This window comes from Bubalus kerabau, chromosome 2, assembly GCF_029407905.1.
Source record: "Bubalus kerabau isolate K-KA32 ecotype Philippines breed swamp buffalo chromosome 2, PCC_UOA_SB_1v2, whole genome shotgun sequence".
Lineage (NCBI taxonomy): Eukaryota > Metazoa > Chordata > Mammalia > Artiodactyla > Bovidae > Bubalus > Bubalus kerabau.
In genome coordinates this window covers 176,948,158-176,971,966 of record NC_073625.1, presented here as the reverse complement: position 1 = coordinate 176,971,966, position 23,809 = coordinate 176,948,158, and the positions used below count along the sequence as shown (strand labels likewise).

The 23,809-nt window shown below is 47.4% G+C and overlaps 1 protein-coding gene across 9 annotated transcripts in view; it reads left to right on the top strand.

Moving 5' to 3' along the window:
* MRAS (muscle RAS oncogene homolog) overlaps positions 1–23,809 on the top strand; it is a 67,760-nt gene that overhangs the window by 42,231 nt on the left and 1,720 nt on the right. For all 9 annotated transcript variants that reach the window (XM_055569572.1, XM_055569565.1, XM_055569570.1 and 6 more), the window contains 3 exons: positions 15,338–15,491; positions 17,060–17,159; positions 22,973–23,052. In XM_055569572.1, coding sequence (XP_055425547.1) covers positions 15,338–15,491; positions 17,060–17,159; positions 22,973–23,052 — 334 coding nt within the window. The remainder of the gene's footprint in view (positions 1–15,337; positions 15,492–17,059; positions 17,160–22,972; positions 23,053–23,809) is intronic.

Below are 23,809 nucleotides of genomic sequence, written 5' to 3'. Positions count from 1 at the left end.
AGAGGCAGGTGGAGAAAGCGCTGCAGAGAAGGGAAATGGGTTTTTCCCCCCCATACAATTTTTTTTGATTGAGATGTAATTCTCATGTAAAATCCACCCTACCCCCCCCTTTTAAAGTGCACAGTTCAGTGGCTGATAGTATATACACAAAGATATGCAGTCAAAATTTCTGGTGGATTAAAAAATCACCCATCACTGGGATCACTATCTCATCCACATTTCATCACCCTCCAAAAACCTCACCCCATTAGACATCCTCCCCACCTCCCAGTTCCCAAACCTCTCGTCTCCTTTCTGCATTTATGGATTTGCCTATTCTGGACATTTCACATAAATGGAATCTTATAGTATGTGACCTTTGTGTCTGGCTCCTGTCCCTTAGCACTTCAAGTTTCATCCATGTTGTAGCATGCTCTCAGAATTTCATTCCTTTTTCTGTGTGAATCTCTTGCTTTGTCAGCACATGTGTCTCCTCAGACAATTCATTTCCAAGTGTCAGACAAGAGCCCAGTTTCGGGCCCTGGAAGGGGTCCACCTTCCTGCAACAAATGGCGTCTCTGGCGGGGACTCTTCTTTGCTGAGACTGACATCCTGACCACTCGGGGTACTCAGGAGCCAGCTTGCCTGCCAATGGACCAGACCCAGTGGCCGCAACTGGGACCCTTTTGTCCCTGGTCTCCTCCTGACGTGGACAACTGGCCAGAGTGCCCCGACCGGCTAAGGAACAAGAGACTTTATTGACCTCTCTCCTCTTCCCTCTCTCTTTCCTCTCCTTAACCCTTCCTATCCTTCCCCGTTTTTCTAGTCCTCCGATCCTGGATGCAGGAATCTGGTCGAAGGGCCCTCAGCCTGAGCTGAGGATTGGAGACTGATTACCTCCTCTTGGCAGAGAACTTGAATTCTGGTTCTGGTCTGGTCTGATTTCTGGTAGGGCCTAGTTCCAGTCCTCCCTTCTCTGGAGGCCCAGGGAAAAGTCCCATAATGCCTGGGTATCTGTAGGTGGCAGGAGACATCTGTAAGGCCACCCCTTTCACCCCCCCTCTCCCGCCTCCTCCCCCTTCTTCTTTCAACCTGGCTTCTTTTCCTCCCTTGAAATCTTTGATGTTAGTACTTGGATCTGAAGTTCTGTGTCTCTATAGGAGGTTTTCTGAGAGACTGTATTCTTGTATTTAAGGGCTTCCCTGGTGGTGCACAGGTTAAAGCATCTGCCTACAATGTGGGAGACCTGGGTTCGATCTCTGGGTCGGGAAGATCCCCTGGAGAAGGAAATGGCAACCCACTCCAGTATTCTTGCCTGGAGAATCCCATGGATGGAGGAGCTTGGTGGGCTACAGTCCACGGGTCGCAGAGAGTCAGACACGACTAAGCAACTTCACTTTCACTTTCTGTGTGAATAATATTCTAATATGGTTGGTTCTTGAACAACACAGGGGTTAGGGGTGCCAACCTCTCATGCAGTTGAAAATCTGGGTATAACTTTTGGCTCCCTGAAGACTTAACTACTAAATAGCCTAGTGTTGACCAAAGTCTTACTGGTAACTTAAATAGTCGTTAACATGTATTTTATATGTTATATATATATGTATTATAGACTGTATTTTTACAATAAAGTGAACTAAAGAAAATGTTATTAAGCAAATCATAAGGAAGAGAAAATACAGTGCCACACAGTATATATTGATACCACAAGTTTATGTCATCTGTTTATATCTGTCAGTACCTACATCAATTTTGTCTTATGTATTACTACACTAAACATAAAAAATGAAAGGATGATATGAAAAATACATTGTACAGGTATGATGATTCATGAGGAGCACACAGCAACCCACTTCAGTATTCTTGCCTGGAGAATCCATGGACAGAGGAGCCTGGCAGGCTATAGTCCATAGGGTCGCACAGAATCGGACATGACTGAAGCGACTTAGCACTTGCATACATAATGATTCATGCATTGATAACAGAGATGCAGCGATATAAGTGTTTTTGGTAGCCTGGTGTAACTGATACAATTATTTCCCAGTAGCCTAGTTTTTACACTAATGAAGGGTTATACAGTTTTTATGACATGTAGTATTATACTCATATTCATAATACAGTATTGGAAACACTGTTGCATTTTTTAAAAATCACTTACCTGTGATGATAGACTGATAATGCAGCTTAATTATGAAAGAGAGAGGGAGAGAGAGAGAAAAGAGGGGTGGGGCCAAACATATTGTATGGTAATATAATTCTTTGAAAGCAAAGTTATAAAAAAAAGACAGTAAGAAAACTAACACATGACTTTTTAATTAATTAATTTATTTTAATTGGAGGATAATTACTTTACAGTATTGTGGTTTTTGCCATACATCAAGATGAATCAGCCATGGGTATACATGTGTCCCCCCATCCTGAAGCCCTCTCCCACCTCCCTCCCCACCCCATCCCTCTGGGTTGCCCCAGAGCATCAGCTTTGAGTGCCCTGATTCATACATCGAACTTGCACTGATCATCTGTTTTACGTATGGTAATATACATGTTTCAATGCTATTCTCTCAAATCGTCCCACCCTCACCTTCTCCCACAGAGTCCAAGGTCTGTTTTTTTACATCCATGTCTCTTTTGCTATGTTGCATATAGGGTCATCGTTACCATCTTTCTAAATTCCATATATATGCATTAATATACTGTATTGGTGTTTCTCTTTCTGACTTACTTCATTCTGTATGATAGGCTCCAGTTTCATCCCTTCATTAGAACTGACTCAAATGCATTCTTTTTTATAGCTGAGTAATATTCCATTGTGTATATGTACCACAGCTTCCTTATCCATTCATCTGTCAATGGACATCTAGGTTGCTTCCATGTCCTGGCTATTATAAACAGTGCTGCAATGAACATTGGGGTACATATGTCTCTTTCAATTCTGGTTTCCTCGGTGTGTATGCCCAGCAGTGGGATTGCTGGGTCATATGGCAGTTCTATTTCCAGTTTTTAAAGGAATATCCACATTGTTCTCCATAGTGGCTATACTAGTTTGCATTCCCACCAACAGTATAAGTGAAAGTTGCTCAGTCGTGTTCAACTCTTTTCAACACCATGGACTGTAGTCCATGGAATTCTCCAGGCCAGAATACTGGAGTGGGTAGCCTTTCCCTTCTCCAGGGGCTCTTCCCAACCCAGGGATCAAACCCAGGTCTCACGCATTGCAGATGGATTCTTTACCAGCTGAGCCACAAGGGAAGCCCAAGAATACTGGAGTAGGTAGCCTATCCCATCTCCAGGGGATCTTTCTGACCCAGGAATCAAACCAGGGTTTCCTGCATTGCAGGCAGATTCTTTACCAACTGAGCTATCAGGGAAGCTCAACAGTGTAAGAGGGTTCCCTTTTTTCCACACCCTCTCCAGCATTTATTTTTTGTAGACTTTTTGATGGCAACCATTCTGACCGGCGTGAGATGGTACTTCACTGTGGTTTTGATTTGGATTTCTCTGGTAATGAGTGATGTTGAGCATCTTTATTTCTTTTAAGATTTATTTATTTGGTTTTTTTGGCTGTGGTGGGTCTTCGTTGCTGCATGCAGGCTTTCTCTAGTTGTGGCAAGCAGGGGCTACTCTTCATGGCAATATGCAGGCTTCTCTTTGCTGTAGAGCACAGGATCTATAGCACTCAGGCTTCAGTAATTGTAGTGTATGGGCTCAGTAGTTGCGGCTCTTGAGCTCTAGAGCACAGACTCAATAGTGTTGTGTGTGTGTGCTCCATGGTATATAGGGTCTTCCCAGACCAGGGATCGAACCAGTATCCCTTGCATTGCAAGGTAGATTCTTAACCACTGATCCAGCAGGGAAGCCCAACACATTATTGATTTTAAATATCACTCACCATATGCCTAATGTAAGGATAGACTATCCACTTCAATACAAGTCTTACACACAATGTTCTATACATATATTTTTGTATATTTATTAGAAAAAATCCCGATATAGATGGACCTGCTTAGTTCACAACTGTGCTGTTCAAGGATCAGCTGTATATGGAGGGATGACATTTTGTTTATCCATTCATCAGTCAGTGGATGCTTGGGTTGTTTCCATTTTGGGGCTGTGATGGAGAATGCTTCTGTGGACAGTCATGTACAAGTTTTTGTGTGGACACATGATTTCAGTTCTCTCGGATGCACCTTAGGAGTGGAATTGCTGGGTCGAGTGGTAACTCTGTTTAACATTGTGTTGTTGTTGTTCAGTCGCTCAGTCGTATCTGACTCTTTGCAACCCCATGAACTGCAGAAGGCCAGACTTCCCTGTCCTTCACCATCTCCCAGAGCTTGCTTAATCTCAGGTGCATTGGGTCAGTGATGCCATCCAACCTTCTCCTCCTGCTGTCAATCTTTTCCAACATCAAGATCTTTTCCAATGAGTGGGCTCTTTGTATCAGGTGACCAACGTACTGGAGCTTCAACTTCAGCATTAGTCTTTCCAATGAATATTCAGGGTTGATTTCCTTTAGGATTGACTAGTTTGATCTCCTTGCTGTCCAAGGGACTCTCTCCAACACCACGGTTCAAAAGCATCAATTCTTTGGCTTTTAGCCTCCTTTATGGTCCAACTTTCACATCTGTACATGACTACTGGAAAAACCATAGCTTTGATTATATGGACCTTTGTAAGCAAAGTAATGTCTCTGCTTGTTAATATGCTGTCTAGGTTGGTCATAGCTTTCTTTCCAGTGAGTAAGTGTCTTTTAATTTAATGGCTGTAATCACCATATAAAGTGATTTTGGAGCCCAAGAAAATAAAGTGTCTCACTGTGTCCCCATCTATTTGCCATGAAGTGATGGGACTGGATCCCATGATCTTTGTTTTTTGAATGTTGAGTTTTCAGCCAGCTTTTTCACTCTCCTCTTTCACTTTCATCAAGAGGCTCTTTAGTTCCTCTTCACTTTCTGCCATAAGGATGGTGTCATCTGTGTATCTGAGGTTATTGATATTTCTCCCCAGAATCTTGATTCCAGCTTGTTCTCCATCCACCCCAGCATTTCACATGATGCACTCTGCATATAACATTGTGAGAAGCTGCCAAACTGTTTTCTGAAGTGGCTGTGCCCCTTTACCTTCCTCACCCACAGTAGGTGAGTCTTGCGCTGTCGCTGAGGTGGATTGGTTTGCAAGCTTGTGGACTCTAGTTCCTGCTGATCTGTTCTAGACCTTCAGCTGCAGTGGAAGCTGGAGGATTGAGGACGTAGTGGAAAACAGCGGCTGGAGAATGAACGGACTGGTAGGGCTCTTTTAGATTTATTGGGTGCTCTTAGGATGCCCTGGGAACTGCTGTGGGGGAACTAGGCCAGTGTACCCGGGCTCTCTCCTCCTGGCTCTGCGGGGCTGCCCAGGGGCAGGTGTGGAACAGGTAGAGGTTTGGGGTAACCAGGTGGGGGTGGGGGAGGAGGCATAGCCCTCAGGCCTTTGTCTTCCATCCCCACAAACCTCAGGGGTTCTGTCCTCACCCCTCCTATGGGGTCTGCCCCTCTTCACAGGCCACGGAGACAGGCAGAGCCAGGAGCAGAGCCAGGCCAGGCCCAGACACACTTGTGTTCAGATCTTGCCTCTGCTGCTCATTACAGCAGGAACCTGGGCAAGTCCCAACCCTGCCTGCTTCAGTTTCTTCCCCTGTAAACCCCCCACATCCCTGTGGTTGTGAGATGGAAACGGGATCCCAGGACAGTGCTTTGCCTCCCTGTTTCTCTCCCTTCCTGGGCCCTATCTGTCTCTGGGATACTCCTGGGTCCCTGGTTATACTGATGAGTCCCCTGCTATTCCCTGCCCTCTATCTTCTCTTCCCTCCCTGAGAGTGACATTGAAGCGGGATTGGGGGGAGGTCCAGGCTCCTCTTAGAATCCCACAAAGTCATGGACCCCTCACATGCAACATGCCCACCAAGTCAGGGGTCTCATGGGCCTCATGAAAGCATCTCCCAAGACCTCCCCCCATCCCTGCATCCCCCAGCTGCAATAGTGTGGTCACGAGGACAACTGTTCCCTGGGGCCGGTGACCAGCAGTCTCCCCTGACGTCAGCCAGTCAAGGCTGGGGCCACTGCCAGAGGGAATCTTCCCCCATTGCCAAGGAGCCAGCCGGCGCCTGCCACAGGATTTTAGCTCCCTCCCGCTTAGAGCTGCCTGGCTCAACATGCTGGGCCAGTGCTTCGGAGAAGGAAAGAGCAGCCCTTTTCCTGGGCATGGTGGCTGGTTGATGCATCGAGCCCTCTGCCAGGCACCCAGCCTACCCCAAAGGGGAACCCTCATCACTATTGATCCTCAACAAACTGGCATTTTTTAATGGGAGTCTTTTCCCAGGCAGAGCCCGGGCTTCCCTGCCTGACTGCCCTGTGAAATTGGACACAGTCCCTCCTGCCTCCCAAGGTGGACCTTGGGATGAGAGACGTTGGTCCTTGGAGGCATGGTATCTCTAGAAATTATCATCTGTGTTGTTTCATATTCCAGAACACTTACTTCACTCTGAAGGGTGAGTTATAGGGCTTTAAAAGTCTGTTTTAGTGGTTTCCCTTGCAGCTGGCATGGGTTGTTTGAACACAATAACTGCATTTCCTGTGGCATGCGTGTGATTTGTCCAGTCATTCTGCAAATATTTTTTGAGCCTTCATTGGGTACTGAAGCTTTTGGGGGACCCAGGGAAATGAAAGCCAGACTCGCACCCTCTGGGGCTGTACCCTAGTGGGGAACTGAGCAGAGGCTTGGAGGAACCAGAGCCACGTGCAACAGGAAGGGTTCAAAGATGGAGATCAGAGGCCAGGGCCCTCAGGAAAGGAGAGGGGCTGCAGCCCTGCTGGGGGAGCCCTGTGTGGGCATTCTGGTGGAGGTCATGGCTAGGCAAGGGCCTGGATCTGAGGCACAGCTGGTCAGATCCACACCCTCTGGTTGAAGCAGACAGCCTGGACGAGCTGAGGCAGTTGGGTCTTGGGGAGTCAGGGTGACCTTCTCCCCAGCATGTGGCCTTGAACAGATCCTTTAACTTCCTGGGCCTCAATTTTCTTATCTGTACTAGGGGGACAGTAATACCTCCTTTCCAGGGCCATGAAGAGGACTGCAAGGACAGGTGAGTTGTATAAAGTCTCAGCTCAGTGCTTGACATCAGTCGGAACACACTGGGCAGGACTACTTTTAGCCAAAGAGCTTGGGCTGTACCCTGGCTGTGGGCCAATGTCAGAGCCCCCAGACCCCTCTCTAAGTGTTTGTCTCCCTCTAGGAGCCCTGGAGGAGAAGGGGGAGGGATAAGGAGGGACCGGGGAGGGGTTAGGAAGGGAGGGCTTAGCAGGGACCCAGGCTGGTGCTGCCTGCATGCTGGGGCCCCATCCCTGCCAGCATGTGGGCTTGGCTTCTAGAATCCACCAGACCCAAGAACAACTCCAGGGTATCCACTTAAATCTTCTTCAGCAACACTGCAGGGTCATCCACCCCTGGGTAGGAAGCCTGGAGCAGGGCAGATGGAGTGCACAGCCCTGACCCGCTCTGTTGCCAGAATCTCTCTTTCTCTCTTCGCTCCTTCTCCAGGCTGGCTGCCTCTGTCTGTCTCTGCCTTTGTCTGTCTCTCACACGCACACATTGGCAGGACCCCTCTCACAGTGACTAATACTTTCTGTCTCAGGAGTCCTCCTACCTTCATGACATCAGGCATGAGGGATACAGGCAAAATCATGATTTTTTTTTAAAGCACAGCTGCCCATTTTCTTCTTGGAGGCAGGGGCCCTGACAAGGGGCCTGTGACCAGGCATTTGCAGGATGTGTGTGGCCGGGAGAGGTGAGTGAGGGGTGGACCCCAAACCAGACAAGGCTCAGCTCAGCCCCCACGTCCTCCCTGGTTGTACCTGCCCTCCCCTCCTAGGGCCCAAGTTAGTCTGCGGTCTCCCATTGGCTCCCATCCCTGTGTTCCATGTCCTTGGGGCGCCCCGTTCGTTCCTTTTCCTCTATCTGAAGCACACACCCTCTGTCTCTTCCACCCTGGTTGCCTCTGCCCAGGCCCCTCCTCCACCTCTTCACCAGCGCTTGCTTCACTCACTCTCCTCTGACTATATCTCTTCCCTCTCAGAATCTTCAATAGCTCCCCAGTACCACCAAGTTCTGACATCTTAGTTTAGAACCCGAGGTCCCGTCCGCTGACCTCCCCGTCTCCTCTTTCTCCCACCTCTTCCGGCACAGGCCTTTTCCTCAGCGCGCCAGCCTCGTTACTGCTCTTTCCCTTCCAGCCCCTGGGCCCTTGCTTCTGCTGTTCCCCTTCCTAGGAGGACTTTCCCCAGGCTCTGTCTTTTTATGTCAGTTTCTATTCTTCCAATAAATGCCCTCTCTTCACTAAAACCTTCCATTATCCCTCTAAGTTGAAGGAACCCACCCTTCCTCTAGGTCTCCAATAACATGTATCATTTTCTGTCCAGTTCAGTTCAGTCATGTCCGACTCTTTGCGACTCCATGGACAGCAGCATGCCAGGCTTCCCTGTCCATCACCAACTCTGGGAACTTGTTCAAACTCATGTCCATCAAGTTGGTGATGTCATCCAACTATCTCATCTTCTGTTGTCCTCTTCTCCTGCATTCAATCTTTCCCAGCATCAGGGTCTTTTCCAATTCAGTTCTTCGCATCAGCTGGCTAAAGTACTGGAGCTTCAACATCAGTCTTTCCAATGAATATTCAGGACTGATTTCCTTTAGGATGGACTGGTTGGCTCTCCTTGCACTCCAAGTTACTCTCAAGAGTCTTCTCCAATACCGCAGTTCAAAAGCATCAATTTTTCAGTGCTCAGCTTTCTTTATGACCCAACTCTCACATCCATACATGACTACTAGAAAAACCATAGCTTTAACTTTAACTTAACAGACCTTTGTTGGCAAAGTAATGTCTCTGCTTTTTAATATGCTGTCTAGGCTGGTCATAGCCTATCTCCCAAGGAGCAAGTGTCTTTAATTTCATGGCTGCACTCACCATCTGCAGTGAAAATACAGTCTCTCAGTGTTTCCATTGTTTCCCCATCAATTTCCCATGAAGTGATGGGACCTGATGCCATGATCTTTGTTTTTTGAATGTTGAGTTTTAAGCCAGTTTTTTCACTCTCCTCTTTCACTTTTATCAAGAGGTTCTTTAGTTCCTCTTCACTTTCTGCCATAAGGGTGGTGTCATCTACATATCTGAGATTATTGATATTTCTCCCGGCAATCTTGATTCCAGCTTGTGCTTCATCCAGTCTGGCATTTCACATGATGTACTCTGTATATAAGTTAAATAAGCAGGGTGACAATATGCAGCCTTGATGTACTCCTTTCCCAATTTGGAACCAGTCTGTTGTTCTGTCCTGTATTATTATTTAAGTATCAGCCCAACTGGCCTCTTAAGTACCCTGAAAAGGAGATGCATCTTATTCTTTAACCACCCAAAGTACCAAGCAGCACAGTGGTTTAGCATCAAATAAGTGCTCAGAAAGTAATTGGCAAGTGAATGGCTGTACCTCATAGATAGGGTCACAATGCAGGCTACTTCTGTCCCCCAAAGGTGGTTCGGGCCTGGCAGTCACTACATGCCCACGTGCTATTTCTGTCCAGGTTGTTATTAGGATTATGCTAAGTTGTTATAATGAGCTAGAAAGTTCTGTATTGTTCTTGTTGTTGTTTGGTTGTTGTGTCTGACTCTTTGTGACCACATGGACTGTTGCCAGCCAGACTCATCTGTCCGTGGGATTTTCCAGGCAAGAATACTGGAGTGGGTTGCCATTTCCTTCGCCAAGGGATCTTCCTGAACCAGGAACCAAACCCACATCTCTTGCATTGGCAGACAGCTTCTTTACCACTGAGCCACGTTGATTATAAAACTAGCTTTGTGCTCCTCACAGAAGAGTTTTGTCTCTTCAATTTCACTGATAAGTATTGGCCTATTTGGGTTTTACATATTTTCTTGAGCCAGTTTTGTTCATTTATATTTTCTTAAGTTAAATAAAGAGTTGAAAATGTATTGCTATAAAACTGTAGATAGTTTTCTCTCATAATTAAATATTTATCTATATCCATAGACAGGGGCCTTTTCTCATTCCAAATATCTTCTTTTTCCTCTGATAAGAATTCCTAAAGGTTTTTTTTTTTTTAATTAGTTTTCAAAGAATCAGCTTTTGATTTTTAGATATCAGCTACTTTTTCCTTCTTCCCATTTTCTTAATTTCTACTTTTATTGACAATTTCTTCTTTCTTTGGTTTTATTTTATTTTTTCTTTTTAGCCTTTTGGTTTAAATGCTTAGTTACTTTTCAGTCTTTCTTGTTTTTAAAAGTACATGTAAAGCTGTAATTTTCCTCTGAGTACCACTTTGGTCTCAAAGTATAGGGGTTTATAATTGTTTATGATACAATTCTAAATTGTCTGTAATCTCTGCTCCACTTTTCTCTTTTACTGAAGAGTTACAGAGCACTATGGGCTTCCCTGTTGGCTCAGTTGGTAAAGAATCTGCCTGCAATGGAGGAGACTCAGGGTTCATCCTTGGGTTGTGAAGATCCCTTGGAGAAGGAAATGGCAACACCCTGCAGTATTCTTGCCTGGAAAATCCCATGGACAGGGGAGTCTGGAGGGCTACAGTCCATGGGGTTGCAAGAGTCGAACACCGCTGAGTGACTAAACCACCACCACACCATAGAGCACTATAGCTTCTTAGATTTTTCAAGTGGATAGTTTCTTTTAGAATCATGTTACTGTTCATTTCTGATCTTATAGTGCAAAAGATGTTCCATATGACTTCTGCCTTCTGGAATTTGTTGACATTTTTATTTATGACCTAATATATAGCCAATTTTTATGACTGTTTCACATGTGTTTGAAAATATTTATTTATAGTTTGGATATAATCTTTCAGTCTCTCAGTTTACATTTTTGAATTGTGTTATTTAATGATAGATCATTATTTGGGGAGTGACTTGTTCTATCTCTAAGGAAAGACTGTTCAATTCTCCCACAATGATTGTGGGATCTGTCCGTTCCTACAGTTTTAAAAAATCAGTTTTTTATACATATACATATAATTTAGGCAATATTCTTATATATTTATGACTCATGACTTTGACACTTTTTGATGCTGTACTTTTTCCCATTATAAATACTCTGGTTTGTTCTATTTAATGCCTTAGTCTTGAATTCTGTTTTGTGGGTGCCTGTGACTGGCATATCCTTTTTTTTTAATATAAATTTATTTATTTTAATTGGAGGCTAATTACTTTACAATATTGCATTGGTTTTGCCATACATCAACATGAATCCACCACGGGTGTACACGTGTTCCCCATGCTGAACCCCCCTCCCACCTCCCTCCCCATACCATCCCTCTGGGTCATCCCAGTGCACCAGCCCCGAGCATCCTGTATCATGCATCAAACCTGGACTGGCAATTCATTTCACATATGACATTATACATGTTTTAATGCCATTTGGCATATCCTTTTTTATCCTTTCATTTTTAATTTCTTCTGTGTCATTTTGTTTTACACATGTCTTTTATAGTAGCAGACAAGTGGATTTTGTACTGAGTATCTGCTTTTAATAGGTGAATTTAACCCATTTGCTGTCATTCATTGTAGATTTATTTCTGCCATCTTATTTCATGTCTACGTTTTAAACTTTCTTATTTGTGTATAGTTTTTTGTTTCTGTTTTTTTGCCATACTGTGTGGCTTACAGGCTCTCAGTTCCCCAACCAGGGCTTGAACCTAGGCCATGGCAGTGAAAATCCGGAATTCTAACTACTAAGCCACCAGGGAACTCTGTGTATAGTTTATTTTTGCCTTTCATTGAACTGGTCTCATTTACTTTATCCTGTTTTTCTTTCCTCTAATGATTAGGAAGTTTTGAGTCTTATCTGGGGTGATTATTCTAATATTGTATATATATGTGTGTATACTTACATTTTTATATCAACATCTGGATGTAATCAGTATCTTTAGACTCTTCCCAAATGAGGCAAGAACTTTAGTATTTATTAATGATAACATATTTTTCCCAGCCCCTACCCTCACATATGGATCATCATAGATTTTAGTTCTAAATTGTCCTTCATCGTCTTCAAATTGTTTTATAAAATGTATTATAATATGTGTTGAAACTTAACTCAGGTTTTTCTGTTTCCTTTGCATACCACTGTTGACATCATTTATAATACCACTCATCTTTCTTTTTCATGGATCTATTTTTCACTTTGCTGGAGTATATCCTCCAGGAATTCTTTTAGAAAGTGTGGAGAATGTAATTTATAAGGCAATTGATGTCTGGAATGACTGTGTTTCCTTTCTAGAGGGGTCCATTTTGATTTTCAACTCCCTGTTGAATTTTTTTTTTTTTTTTAATCCGAATGATGGTATTTGTAGATATCCCAGATCTCTATTTTTGTTTCAGGTAATATATACCCTCAAAATCTGTGCATACATGAATTACAATATTACCTGAATGTCTTCTGCTGTTCAGTTCAGGCCTTGCCATTCCCACTTTAGTCAAATCCATGCCATTTGCATCTGTTTTGTTGACTGCAGTTCTGAGTGGGATTCACTCCCTCTGGGTGAAGGTCAGTCTTCATCCCTCCTCCCAAGGAAATTGGGGAAACTGCCTCAGTCTCCCCGCTGGTCCTCAGCTGTAGATCTTATTTTCTTAACCCCTTCATTTATTATTAATATCCAAACCAAAGAATTCTAGGATGTCAGAACTTAAAGGACCTGAAGACCCAGGAGCCCCGCCTTGCTTTCATACATGAGGAGACCCAGGCTCTTACGTGTGGGGTGCAGCTTGTGTCCTTGTGTCCACCAAGCCCTGCCCCTCTGCCTTGCTGAGTGGCTCAGGGGGATGTGCAGGGTGACAGGCTGTGGGGACAAGGTCACTTTCTCAGGCTTGATCTCACAGTGTCTGCCAGAGATGTGGATTCCTGGGGGTCCTGACTAGCTTGTGCTATGGCTTTCCTGGCCGTCCACACACTGGCAACTCCTACGTCTGTATCTCTTGCCCCTCTTCTACTTTTCTGACTTAAGTCTCCAAATGCCTGTTTGAAGTCCCACATACATGTCTGAGAGGTTCTGAAGTGTGTCAGAAACTCAGCTCCCCCCCAACCCTGTTATTCACCATCTTCCCCCATTTAGGATATGATACCACCATTCATTTGGCCCAGCCCCCAAATAGCCACCAGCCTCAATGCTTTTCTCTCTCACCCCCACGTCCCCATGTTTCCCTGCAGAACACCCTGCTCCTGTTGGCTCTGTCCTAGATAGTGCCTGAATCAGGCCACTTCTCACAGCAGCCACCTCACCCCACCTTCAGTCCAGCTCTCTGTCTTGTCTTGCTGGATTACTGCATAACCGCCTACCTAGTGCCCCTGCTTCTACTCTTGGTCTGGATTTCCCCAACCACCAGGGTAAACTTTTCAAATGTCCTATAGATCATCTCTCTCTTTTGCCCAGTATCTGCAGTGAATGAAGTCAGCCTTAACCGGATGCAGCAGTCCCACCCACCCTTGACCTGCCCCACCTCCCCCCATCTTCCACTCACCAGTCCCTCCACTTCCCCAGTTCAGCTAGCCTGCCTTTGCCCACCTCCACCCACCATGTTCCCTCAGCCCGGAATGCTCTTGCCATTGGCCACATGGTGCACCCACCCCCATCATTTACTCACTGCTCAAAAGCTTCTCCTAAAGGAGAAGGAGAGATGCCACCCTTCCCTATCCAAAATGACACCAACTTCCACCAGATACCTCCAACTGGCGCTACTGTTCCTAGTATGTACCCATCTTTACTAGAAATTACAGTATACATTCGTTAGTTTATCTGTCTTCTATTAGATTGTAAGTCACATGAGAGCAAGGATTTTGCCCCATTCCCCTGTATGCATAGTGCCTAGAACACTGCCAGACACACAGTAGATGCTCAAATATTTCTTGAATAAATGAACAAAGGAAAGTGAATAGACTTCACATTCATTAATTCACTCAGCTACTGTTGAGTGCTGTTTATGCCAGGCTCCGAGTAGATGGGTGACGCACAAATCAGGTCCCTGCCTCTGGGAACAGACAGTCCAGCTAGGGGCCTTTTAAATGGACAGTGAGAACAGAGCCATGAAGGGCCTCTATGGGGCTGGAGAGTCGGGGCTGAGGCAGCAGTATTCTGTGAATCAGTATCAGCTCACCAAGGCAAGAGGAGCAGGGAGGAGGAAGGGCTGGGGAAAGGAGCCCCAGGAGAGGATAGATACTCATAGCAGACGCTCCTAAGGGACTTCTTTGTGTCAGCGCTGCTCTAATGGCCTTAGTATATTAACTCAGGACAGCCCTGACCAGCCCCATTTTAGGAACAGGAGGCAGAAGTGAATTTGCACAGGGTCACACTCTGGGAATGAGGAGCCAGACTCAGCCCAGAATCGGCTTCAGAATCTGTAACTAACTGCTCCACAGCCTCCAGGAGAGGCGAGGTGTGTGGTCAGACATAGAGAGCTGGGGGAATGGGGAGGGGTGGCAGGCAGCAGAAGTTTGCAAGCCGCTGAAGGGTTTAAATTTCACAACCCCCATGGGCCTGGAGCCTGTCAGGCTTGCAGGTCTAAAGAAAGCCTCCCCCCAGCTGTGGCTGTGACCTCTGAAACAATCAGGGAGAACCTATATCTCTGGAGAATAGGCTTATGGGGTGGGGGGCTGGGGAAGGTGAGGGGAAGAGCCTTTGGGGAGATGGTCTCCCCAGCCTCTGTCTCCCCAGCTGCCTCAGTTCCCAGATCCCAGGAGGCCTGCAGCAGCCTCATCCTTGGCGACAAAGGCCCTGGCTCTCAGGGGGCTGCCTCGTCCCCTGGTCCCCTGCACACAGGGCTGGGGACCCTTTCTGACCCAGGAAGGCCTCTTCGGGCTTCCCGCAAGCTGGTCCGGGGCCTCTCTTTCCAAGGGGCTGCCAAGTAGAGGCGCTGTGTCCATTTTACAAATGAAGAAACAAGGACTCAGAGAGTCAGTGACCTCCCCAAGACTCGGCTTGTAAGGGCTGCTGAGGGCTCCAGGCCCAGGTCTGGGGACTCCTGAGGAGTTCTGCCACAGAAGTGATCACTGACTTCATGAGGCTTTTTCTTCAAACAGAGAATTAAGGCCCAAGGAGCCTTAATGGGGCAGAATCAGTGGGTCCACAGATAAGTCAGTCAGAGCCTCACACTGAGGTGCCTGAGGCCCTGCTGGTTCCTGACAGCACAGCCCGGGCCTCGTGGAGACAGCTCTATGAAGCCACCCCGAGGGGGCGCAGCTGTAGCCTGGGGGTCCGCAGGCCTCAGGGGCTCCCAGACGGATGGTGCCAGCCCCTGAATGGCCTCCTCCCACCGCAGTTCTGGACACGGCCGGACAGGAGGAGTTCAGCGCCATGCGGGAGCAGTACATGCGCACAGGGGACGGCTTCCTCATCGTCTTCTCGGTCACGGACAAGGCCAGCTTCGAGCACGTGGACCGCTTCCACCAGCTCATCCTGCGCGTCAAGGACAGGTGAGGGCTGGGACACCCCATGCCTGGCTCAGGGTAGGCTCTGTCTGTCTCTCTCAGATCTTCAGGTGAAAGCTGAGGTTCAAGGAGCAGAGCTGAATTCAGCCCTTGGTTCCTCCAACTCCCACCAGCTCCCACCCCAGTCCTTTCTACATGGCAGAGGGGTCGACATGCATCCACGGCCTCGAGGGGTTGGCTCCCTCCCATCTTGCCTTAACTGTCCCCACTGATGACTCAAGGAACCATAAATAACATCTGTTTTTCAGCTCCAATTTAACCAAATTTTATTACAGCCAAAGAAAAAGTGAATTTTCTCTCCAGTGTACATTGTAATTGGTTAAATCACATTTGACTGTGAGATTTATAAGCCTCTAACTAAAGGCTTGGGCTTAACAGGTGGCTCAGTGGTAAAGAATCCGCCTGAAAATGCAGGAGATGCAGGTTCAATCCCTGGATCGGGAAGATCCCCTGGAGGAGGAAATGGCAACCCACTCCAGTATTCTTGCCTGGGAAGTCTTATGGGCAGGGGAGCCTAGCAGGCTACAGTCCATGGGTTACAAAGAGTCAGTCAGACACGACTTAGCAACTAAACAATAGCAACAGTTAATGGCTCATGTTTTCCTTAGCATAATGTGGAGTAGTTAAATAATTTGACATTTTTGAAAGTCCAACTGGTCTTTTCAGTTAACTGGCTCTTAAAGAGGTTAGTATAAAAACAAAAGGACAAACTAATAGGAGATTTGACCAAATCTCAGTAAATTTGAAAAGTCCAGTTAACACCTATCTTAAAGGCAAAGTGGTAGTAACTTTTCAAGATAAAGATGCTTACATACATGTACACATACATACACATAAAGTTCTAAGAGATAAATGTGGGTTAAACCCTTGACTATAGGAATCTCTAAAGAGAAAACATAAATAACACAGATGTGGGAAGATATTCAACTTTCTTGCTAATCAAAGAAGTGCAAGAAAGCATGATAAAGTACCATTTTTCACCCATCAAATTACAACTTCTTAATGAAAATACTCACTGCTGACAAAGATGCTGTGAGATGGGCATTTCACTGACTTTGGGACAGGAGTGTGGCCACATGTGTCCTTCAGAAACTTTCAGGCAGACATGACTCCAGATCCCTTCCTGACTTCCTGGGAGCCATCCTGATTTTGTAGCCGCCATTGTTGAGGGGCAGCTGTGTGCCCACCCCCGGCCCTGGTGCTCTTCACGAGTCATTGCTGATGGCCACAGCATGATGACCTGCAGGGGCGTGTGTCACGGTGACTGGGAGATGGGAGGAAGTGGGCCCAGGAACGCAGCCACTGGCCCAGACAGTGTAAAGCCATGGGGTTCCCAGGAGGGTCCCCACTCACCTTGCAACAGGCATGAGGCTTCAAACCAAAGCAGCCAGCAGCCCACAGGCCCCTCTTCCATCCCTGGAGATGTGGAAGGAAAGGCTCTGAAGTCAGCCTCAGGCCCATAGCGGCGTGCTGTGCGCTCTGTCAGGCCTGAGGCAAGGGCGCCCCACCTTCACCAGGGGAGGCTCACGAGGTGCTGTTCCTTTTTTCCCCAGGGAGTCATTCCCGATGATCCTCGTGGCCAACAAGGTCGATCTGATGCATTTGAGGAAAATCACCAGGGAACAAGGAAAAGAAATGGCGACCAAACACAATGTAGGTGGTGTGTGTGTGTGTGGTGTGTGTGTGTGTGTGTGGTGTGTGTGTGTGTGTGTGTGTGTGTGTGTGGTGTGTGTGTGTGTGGTGTGTGTGGTGTGTGTGTGGTGTGTGTGTGTGGGGGGGTGTGTGTGTGGGGGGGTGTGTGTGTGGTGTGTGTGTGTGTGGTGTGTGTGTGTGTGTGGTGTGTGTGTGTGTGTGTGTGGTGTGTGTGTGGTGTGTGTGTGTGGTGTGTGTGTGTGTGGTGTGTGTGTGTGTGTGGTGTGTGTGTGGTGTGTGTGTGGTGTGTGTGTGTGTGTATGTGTGTGTGGTGTGTGTGGTGTGTGTGTGGTGTGTGTGTGTGGTGTGTGTGGTGTGTGTGTGGTGTGTGTGTGTGTGTGTGTGGTGTGTGGTGTGTGTGTGGTGTGTGTGGTGTGTGTGTGTGTGTGTGGTGTGTGTGGTGTGTGTGTGTGTGTGTGTGGTGTGTGTGTGTGTGTGTGTGTGTGTGTGTTGGAGTGGGGGGCTCAGGGGATGTCAGTGTCACCTCACTCCTGCAGTCCCGGTCTGTGGGAATGGCACGTAGACATCCTAGGTCATGGGCTGGATTCCATAGCGATGGAGCATGTGCAGTGTGGGATATTTTGTGAAAGAAGATGCCAACCTAGAGAGAAAGCATGTCCTTGTCAGTCAGTAGAGGCCCTGCTCTGGGGAGGGCCCTGGCCCTGACGCGGCAGGTTCATCACTGGGCCGTGCAAAGAGCTGGCTTCTGTCTCTGAGCCAGCACCTGACTGCGCTCAGAACCGTCGGATCAGCCACCCTCACTGAGCCCTGCTCATGCCAGGCGTTGTGTTGGGGGAGCATCTACTCCCGGCTACCACACGTGGAGGTAGGCACTACTGATCTTGGAAGTGATCAAACCCAGGTTGGCCCAGCCCACAGTGCATGTCAGCAGACATCTTTAAGTTTTTTTGTTTTTTTTTTTTCTATTCATTGTGATGCCCCTTTACCCACTGGATGGTGGGGTCACTGGACTTTTTCCCACCCCTCCCCTGCATTGGCCCAGCCATGCCCTGGCCTCACTAGTCAGTTATGTAGACATCCACCTAGCCTCCCGGGAAGTCTACAGGATTATTGTTTCCCTCTGCCCGGTGGGCCTAGCTCTGCGAGTAGAGGAAAGGGTTCACTGTAGGTTAGTTTTGCTTATCTCTGCCTTCTGTGTTCATTCACATATTCATTCAACCGTCCTGTGTCCTGGGATACAAAACTCCATGCTTCAAGTGTTGACTTCTAGTGACAGAAGACAGTCAATAAACAAAACAGGGAATTCCCTGGTGGTCCAGTGGCTAAGACTCCAAGCTCCCAATGCAGGGGGCCTGGGTTCCATCCCTGGTTAGGGAACTAGATCCCACATGCTGCAACTAAGATTCAACCAATGCAGCCAAATAAATAAATAATTTTTAAGAAACCCAGCTTTTTAAAAAATAAGTAAACAAAGTAAATTAGAGTGTGCCCACAGGTAACACGCTCTGGGGGAAGGTAAATTAGGGAGAGAGGGAGGGAACGTCGAGTGGGAGGGGCACACTTTTACAAATAGATGATCAGGGAGAGCCTTGCTAGATGGTGCATGTCAGCCAGGACTGACTGGAGATGAGCAAGTAGGTCCTCTGGATATCTGGGGAAAGAATGTTCCAGCAGACGGATAATCCAACAATCCAAAGACCCTGCTGTGGGAGTTCGAGGAACAGCAGGGAGGTGAAAGGAGGCCAGAGCAGAAGGAACGGGAGGGGTGAGTAACAGGAGGCAAGGTCAAAGCAAGGCGGGTGCAGTGGGTTAAGGCCTTAAGGGCTTTTACTCAGAGTGAGGGGGAGACCACTGGTAGGTTCTGAGTGAGGAGAGACATGGCCTGACTTCTGGCTGAACAAGGGAATTCCAAAAAACCATCTACTTCTGTTTCACTGACTACACTAAAACCTTTGACTGTGTGGATCACAACAAACTGTGGAAAATTCTTAGAGAGATGGGAAATCCAGACCACCTTACCTGGCTCCTGAGAAACCTGTATGCAGGTCAAGAAGCAACAGTTAGAACCAGACATGGAACTCTAGATTTCCAGGTGAAATATCAATAACCTCAGATATGCAGATGACACAACCCTAATGGCAGAACGTGAAGAGGAATTAAACAGCCTGTTGATGAGGGTGAAAGAGGAGAGTGAAAAGCTGGCTTAAAACTCAACATTCAAAAACAAAGATCATGGCATCTGGTCCCTTCACTTCATGGCAAATAGATGGGGAAACAGTGGAAACAGCGACAGATTTTCTTTTTTGGGGTTCCGAAGTCGCTGTGGACAGTGACTGCAGCCACGAAATTAAAAGACACTCCTTGGAAGGAAAGCTAGACAAACCTAGACAGTGTGTTAAAAAGCAGACATAACTTTGCCAACAAAGGTCCCTCTAGTCAAAGCTATGGCTTTTCCAGTAGTCATGTATGGATGTGAGTTACACCATAAAGAAGGCTGAGTGCCAAAGAATTGATGCTTTTGAATTGTGGTGCTGGAGAAGACTCTTGAGAGTCCCTTGGACAGCGAGATCGAACCAACCAATCCTAAAGGAATCAACCTTGAATATTCATTGGAAGGACGGATGCCAAAGCTGAACTTCCAATACTCTGGCCACCTGATGCGAAGAGCCAACTCATTTGAAAAGACCCTGATGCTGGGAAAGATTGAAGGCAGAAGTCGAAGGGGGTGATAGAGGACAAGATGGTTGGATGGCATCACTGACCCAATGGACATGAGTTTGAGCAAACTCTAGGAGATAGTGAAGGACAGGGAAGCCTGGTGTGCTGCAGCTCATGGGAGTGGCAAAGAGTTAGACACGACTTAGTGGCTCAACAACAACAAATACCAAATCCTTATGTTGTACACCTGAAATTAGCATTGTGTGTCAATCATACCTCAATTTTATGTGTACATATATAATTATATGTTTATATACATGGAAAAAGAAAAAAATGCCTTGAAACCCAAGAGGAAAAAAGTCATGAAACCCCTGTGCGTACGGCAAGAGTCCTGGGATTGAGGTTGGGGACAGTTCAGTGCCATGCATACGGGGAGATGAGCAGAAGCAGGAAAAGCAACAGAGTGGTCAGTGATGTGTAAGGACCAGAGTGAGGTCTTGAGAGCCAAGAAAAGGACATGCCTCCAAGAAGAGGGAGGGATCGACCAAGACAGGTGTGCTCAGAAGTCTCCAGGTGAGCACTGAACTGACCACTGGGTTTAGAATTAGATTGAGACCTCAGAAAGCACCACCTGTCTACCAGCCAACATCCTGAACAGAGAGAGGCCAGGAGCTATCCCATCCCATAGACTCAGGCTCCACACAGTAAGCTGATGCTGACGTCTTTCACAGACCCCTTCTGGGTGGGTGGGTAAGGATTGGGGGAAGGGGGCAGTGTGGGGGTAGCAGCAGCCCCATTCTTCAGGTAACAGAGAATGAAACACAGGGGGCTGGTGAGGCGTACCCCACCTACCCCCACTGGAACCCAGGTCTCCAGTGTCTCAGCTAATGTTGTTTTTACAGCAAATGCTGTAACCCCATTTATCATTAGACCACATGACCTTGTTAGCTCCTGTCCTAATTTTCGAGCTCATAAGGCAAGTTCCTCTTGAGCTGACCAAGGCAGGTCACCCCCACTCAATGTAAGAAGGTGGCATTTCCTGGCCCTTCAGTGGAGCCAAACAGTATTACTTACCATTTGTTGCATGATTTCCCTTATTTAAGTGTTGTTACTACGAAATCTTAGAATTCTAAGAACCCAGATAATACACCTCAGTGTTTCTACAGAGGCCAAACCCCCCCGAAAAAAGGTAGCAGTGTCTGGAGACCAGGAATATTACAGCTGGCGTGTTTGTGAGGGAGTAGGCAGGAAGCAGAGGTCTGGCCCTAGGAACCTGGGACATGCGAGCTGGCAGGATTACAGGATGCAAAGAGGCTCCGGGTAGGTCCCTGCCCCCTGGATGTCCACAGGGGAGAACACTGTTCTGCCCTCAAAAGATCGACTAGGACTCCAGCTCCCGGGACCTACTGGGGTGCCTACCATGCTTAGAAGAGGCTTTGTAGTGGACCTCAGCACCCCTACCTGTCTGCGTCAGGCCAGGCAGGAAGTGGAAGGTGTTCCCGGTCCAGATCTTGAGTCTCCCCTGGCTGCTGTGTGGCCTTGGGCAAATACATCACCACTATGAGCTCAGTCTCCCCAGCTGCAAAACTGAGATAGCTGATTTGCTTACCTCAGCGGGTTAACGTGAGGATTAACAAGGTCGGGGACATTGAGATCTCGGAGGCCAAACAACCCACAGTCACCTCAGTGAGGAGCCTACAACCTAATAGCCTTCAGTGGAAGGCAGTTTCCTCTCAGGGTTATCAGAGGCTCAAATATTTGTTGAATGGAAGTTTGGAAATTCTGAAGGTCTGAGCCCTGGCCTTTGTGCTCTGCTCTTTGTGTCTGGGTCAGTAGAGCAAGGCCCCTGCTCGAAGCCACAGCAATGTGTGAACATCTGATCTGCGATGGTCGTTGGTGGGAAGGTACTTTTTGATGTGTTCTGGGCAATCATTTACAGCCTGCTCCTCCTCTAAGATGACGACTTACCCTATCCCTGCCTTTAACCTGTCGGTCATTTTTATTTTCTTCGCTGTGTTTTTTTCCAATGTGTTAATAGTGAAATGTCTTAATTTTGTAATCAGGAAAAAGTTGCAAAAAATACCAGAGTTCTTCAGTCTAATCACAATTGGCTTGCCTGCATCTCATCTAGGGAGGCCAGTGCGTGCTGTCTGGAGCCCACACTCTCTCCACTTGTTAGGAAAGTGGGGGTGTGCCTCCTGCTTTTATGGGGTCCCTGTGAAAGGAGGAGTCTCTGTCCTGACTTCATGGAAGCTTTGTTTTCCTCGCTGTACCAGCCCAAGGCTTGGGGTAGACATGGCCCTACGAGGTCCCTTCAACCATGTCTCCCAGTTACTGCCACCCTCCAGCCGGCTGGTGACTCCTCAGTCCTAAACATGCAGACATGAGCCTTCTGTAAACATACTGAGCTCTGGGCTCACAGATGCACACAAGAGAGAGCTGGGCCAGGCAGGCTGCTGGAGACCAGAAGGGATGCACAGACCACCAGAATCACCAGGGTGCAGAGTCCTGCCCAGGGCCATCCCCTTTCCCACCACATCCCCTCGGGAGGACCCGGGAAGGGGGGCAGGATCCCCCAGGGCACAGAAAGAGACCTCGGGGAGGAAAGTGAATAGAATCAGAACATACGTCAGTTTGATAAATGAAACAGTCTTTAGTCTTCAAGTGTATAAAAAGGTCTTTTTCATTCTATTTTTAGGGGACTCCGAAATATCTCTGTGAACCAAGAACAAAAGAGAGAGTCAGAAAAGCTGTCAGGAAAACTTTCCAACTTTAAAGAGTGAGAAACCATAGATAACTAATGAGAACCTACTGTACCGCACAGGGAACTCTACTCAATGCCCTGTCATGACCTAAATGGGAAGGAAATCCAAAAAAAGAGGGGCTGTATGTAAACATATAGCTGATTCACTGTGCTGTACAGCAGAAACTAACATTGTAAAGTGACTATACTCTAATAAAAATTAATTAAAAAAATAAAATCCACACGGCTTCTAAATAAAGCAATAATAAGTAAATAAAGAGTGAGAAGCCACCCAAGGCTTGAGATTGTAGGTGCCAGGGGGCTCTGCAGGGTTCCTTGGGGACTCTGAGAATTTTGCATTTTTTAGGGAAAAGGGCTTTGTGTATCTCAGTAACTCCACTTTGCCTTCCAGATTCCATACATAGAAACCAGTGCCAAGGACCCACCTCTCAACGTTGACAAAGCCTTCCACGACCTGGTTAGAGTAATTAGGTGAGTGAGGCTCGCCACCTGGAAGCGGAGCCTCTGCGGCAGGATGGGCACAGGGAGGGCTGGAGGAGCACGGGGGCACCTTGTCCAGGCCGGGGCTGGGCTCTTCTGGGCCTTGTTCTGGGTTTCTTATGCCTCTGTCCATCTCTCTGTCCTCCCCACCCACCTGTGCCTTCCCCTACTCCCTGTGGATGGAGCCACAAGCAAAGTGCTCTCCTGCCCGAGGTACCAGCGCAGCCTCCTCCCTGGATCTCCTTCATCCTGCAGCTCAGACTCCCCTTGGGCAGCGCCTCCATCCTGCCCTCCCCCCCATCCAATCCCAGGCTCTCCCAACACCAAAGCTGCCAGCTCAGTAAAAAGTAGGCCCTCCCGTCTTCCCTGATGTCAGAGCACCCCTTGACATTCTAGCTGAATGACCAGCATCTGATTCCCAGGCTGCAGTCACAGAGGCTTTGCACATCTGTCTCCTCACCAGTCCCCACACACTGGCGGTCTGCGAGGATTGTCAGAAACCCCAGCCATGTTCTCTTGTACATTCTTTTGCGTAGTTAGGTGTAAAGCTTCATCATCTCATGCTTAGATGATGGAGACAGCCTCCTGGCTGGTCTCATCATCCTCTATCTTTCCTGTTCCCCAAATCCTCAACCTACAGAGACACCTAATCAGTGGTTTGCAGACGACGTGCATTTAGCCTGTTATCTTATGCTGGAGACCTCTAGGGCTCTCACAGAGTTGTGGAATCACATGCAGGCTGTAACCA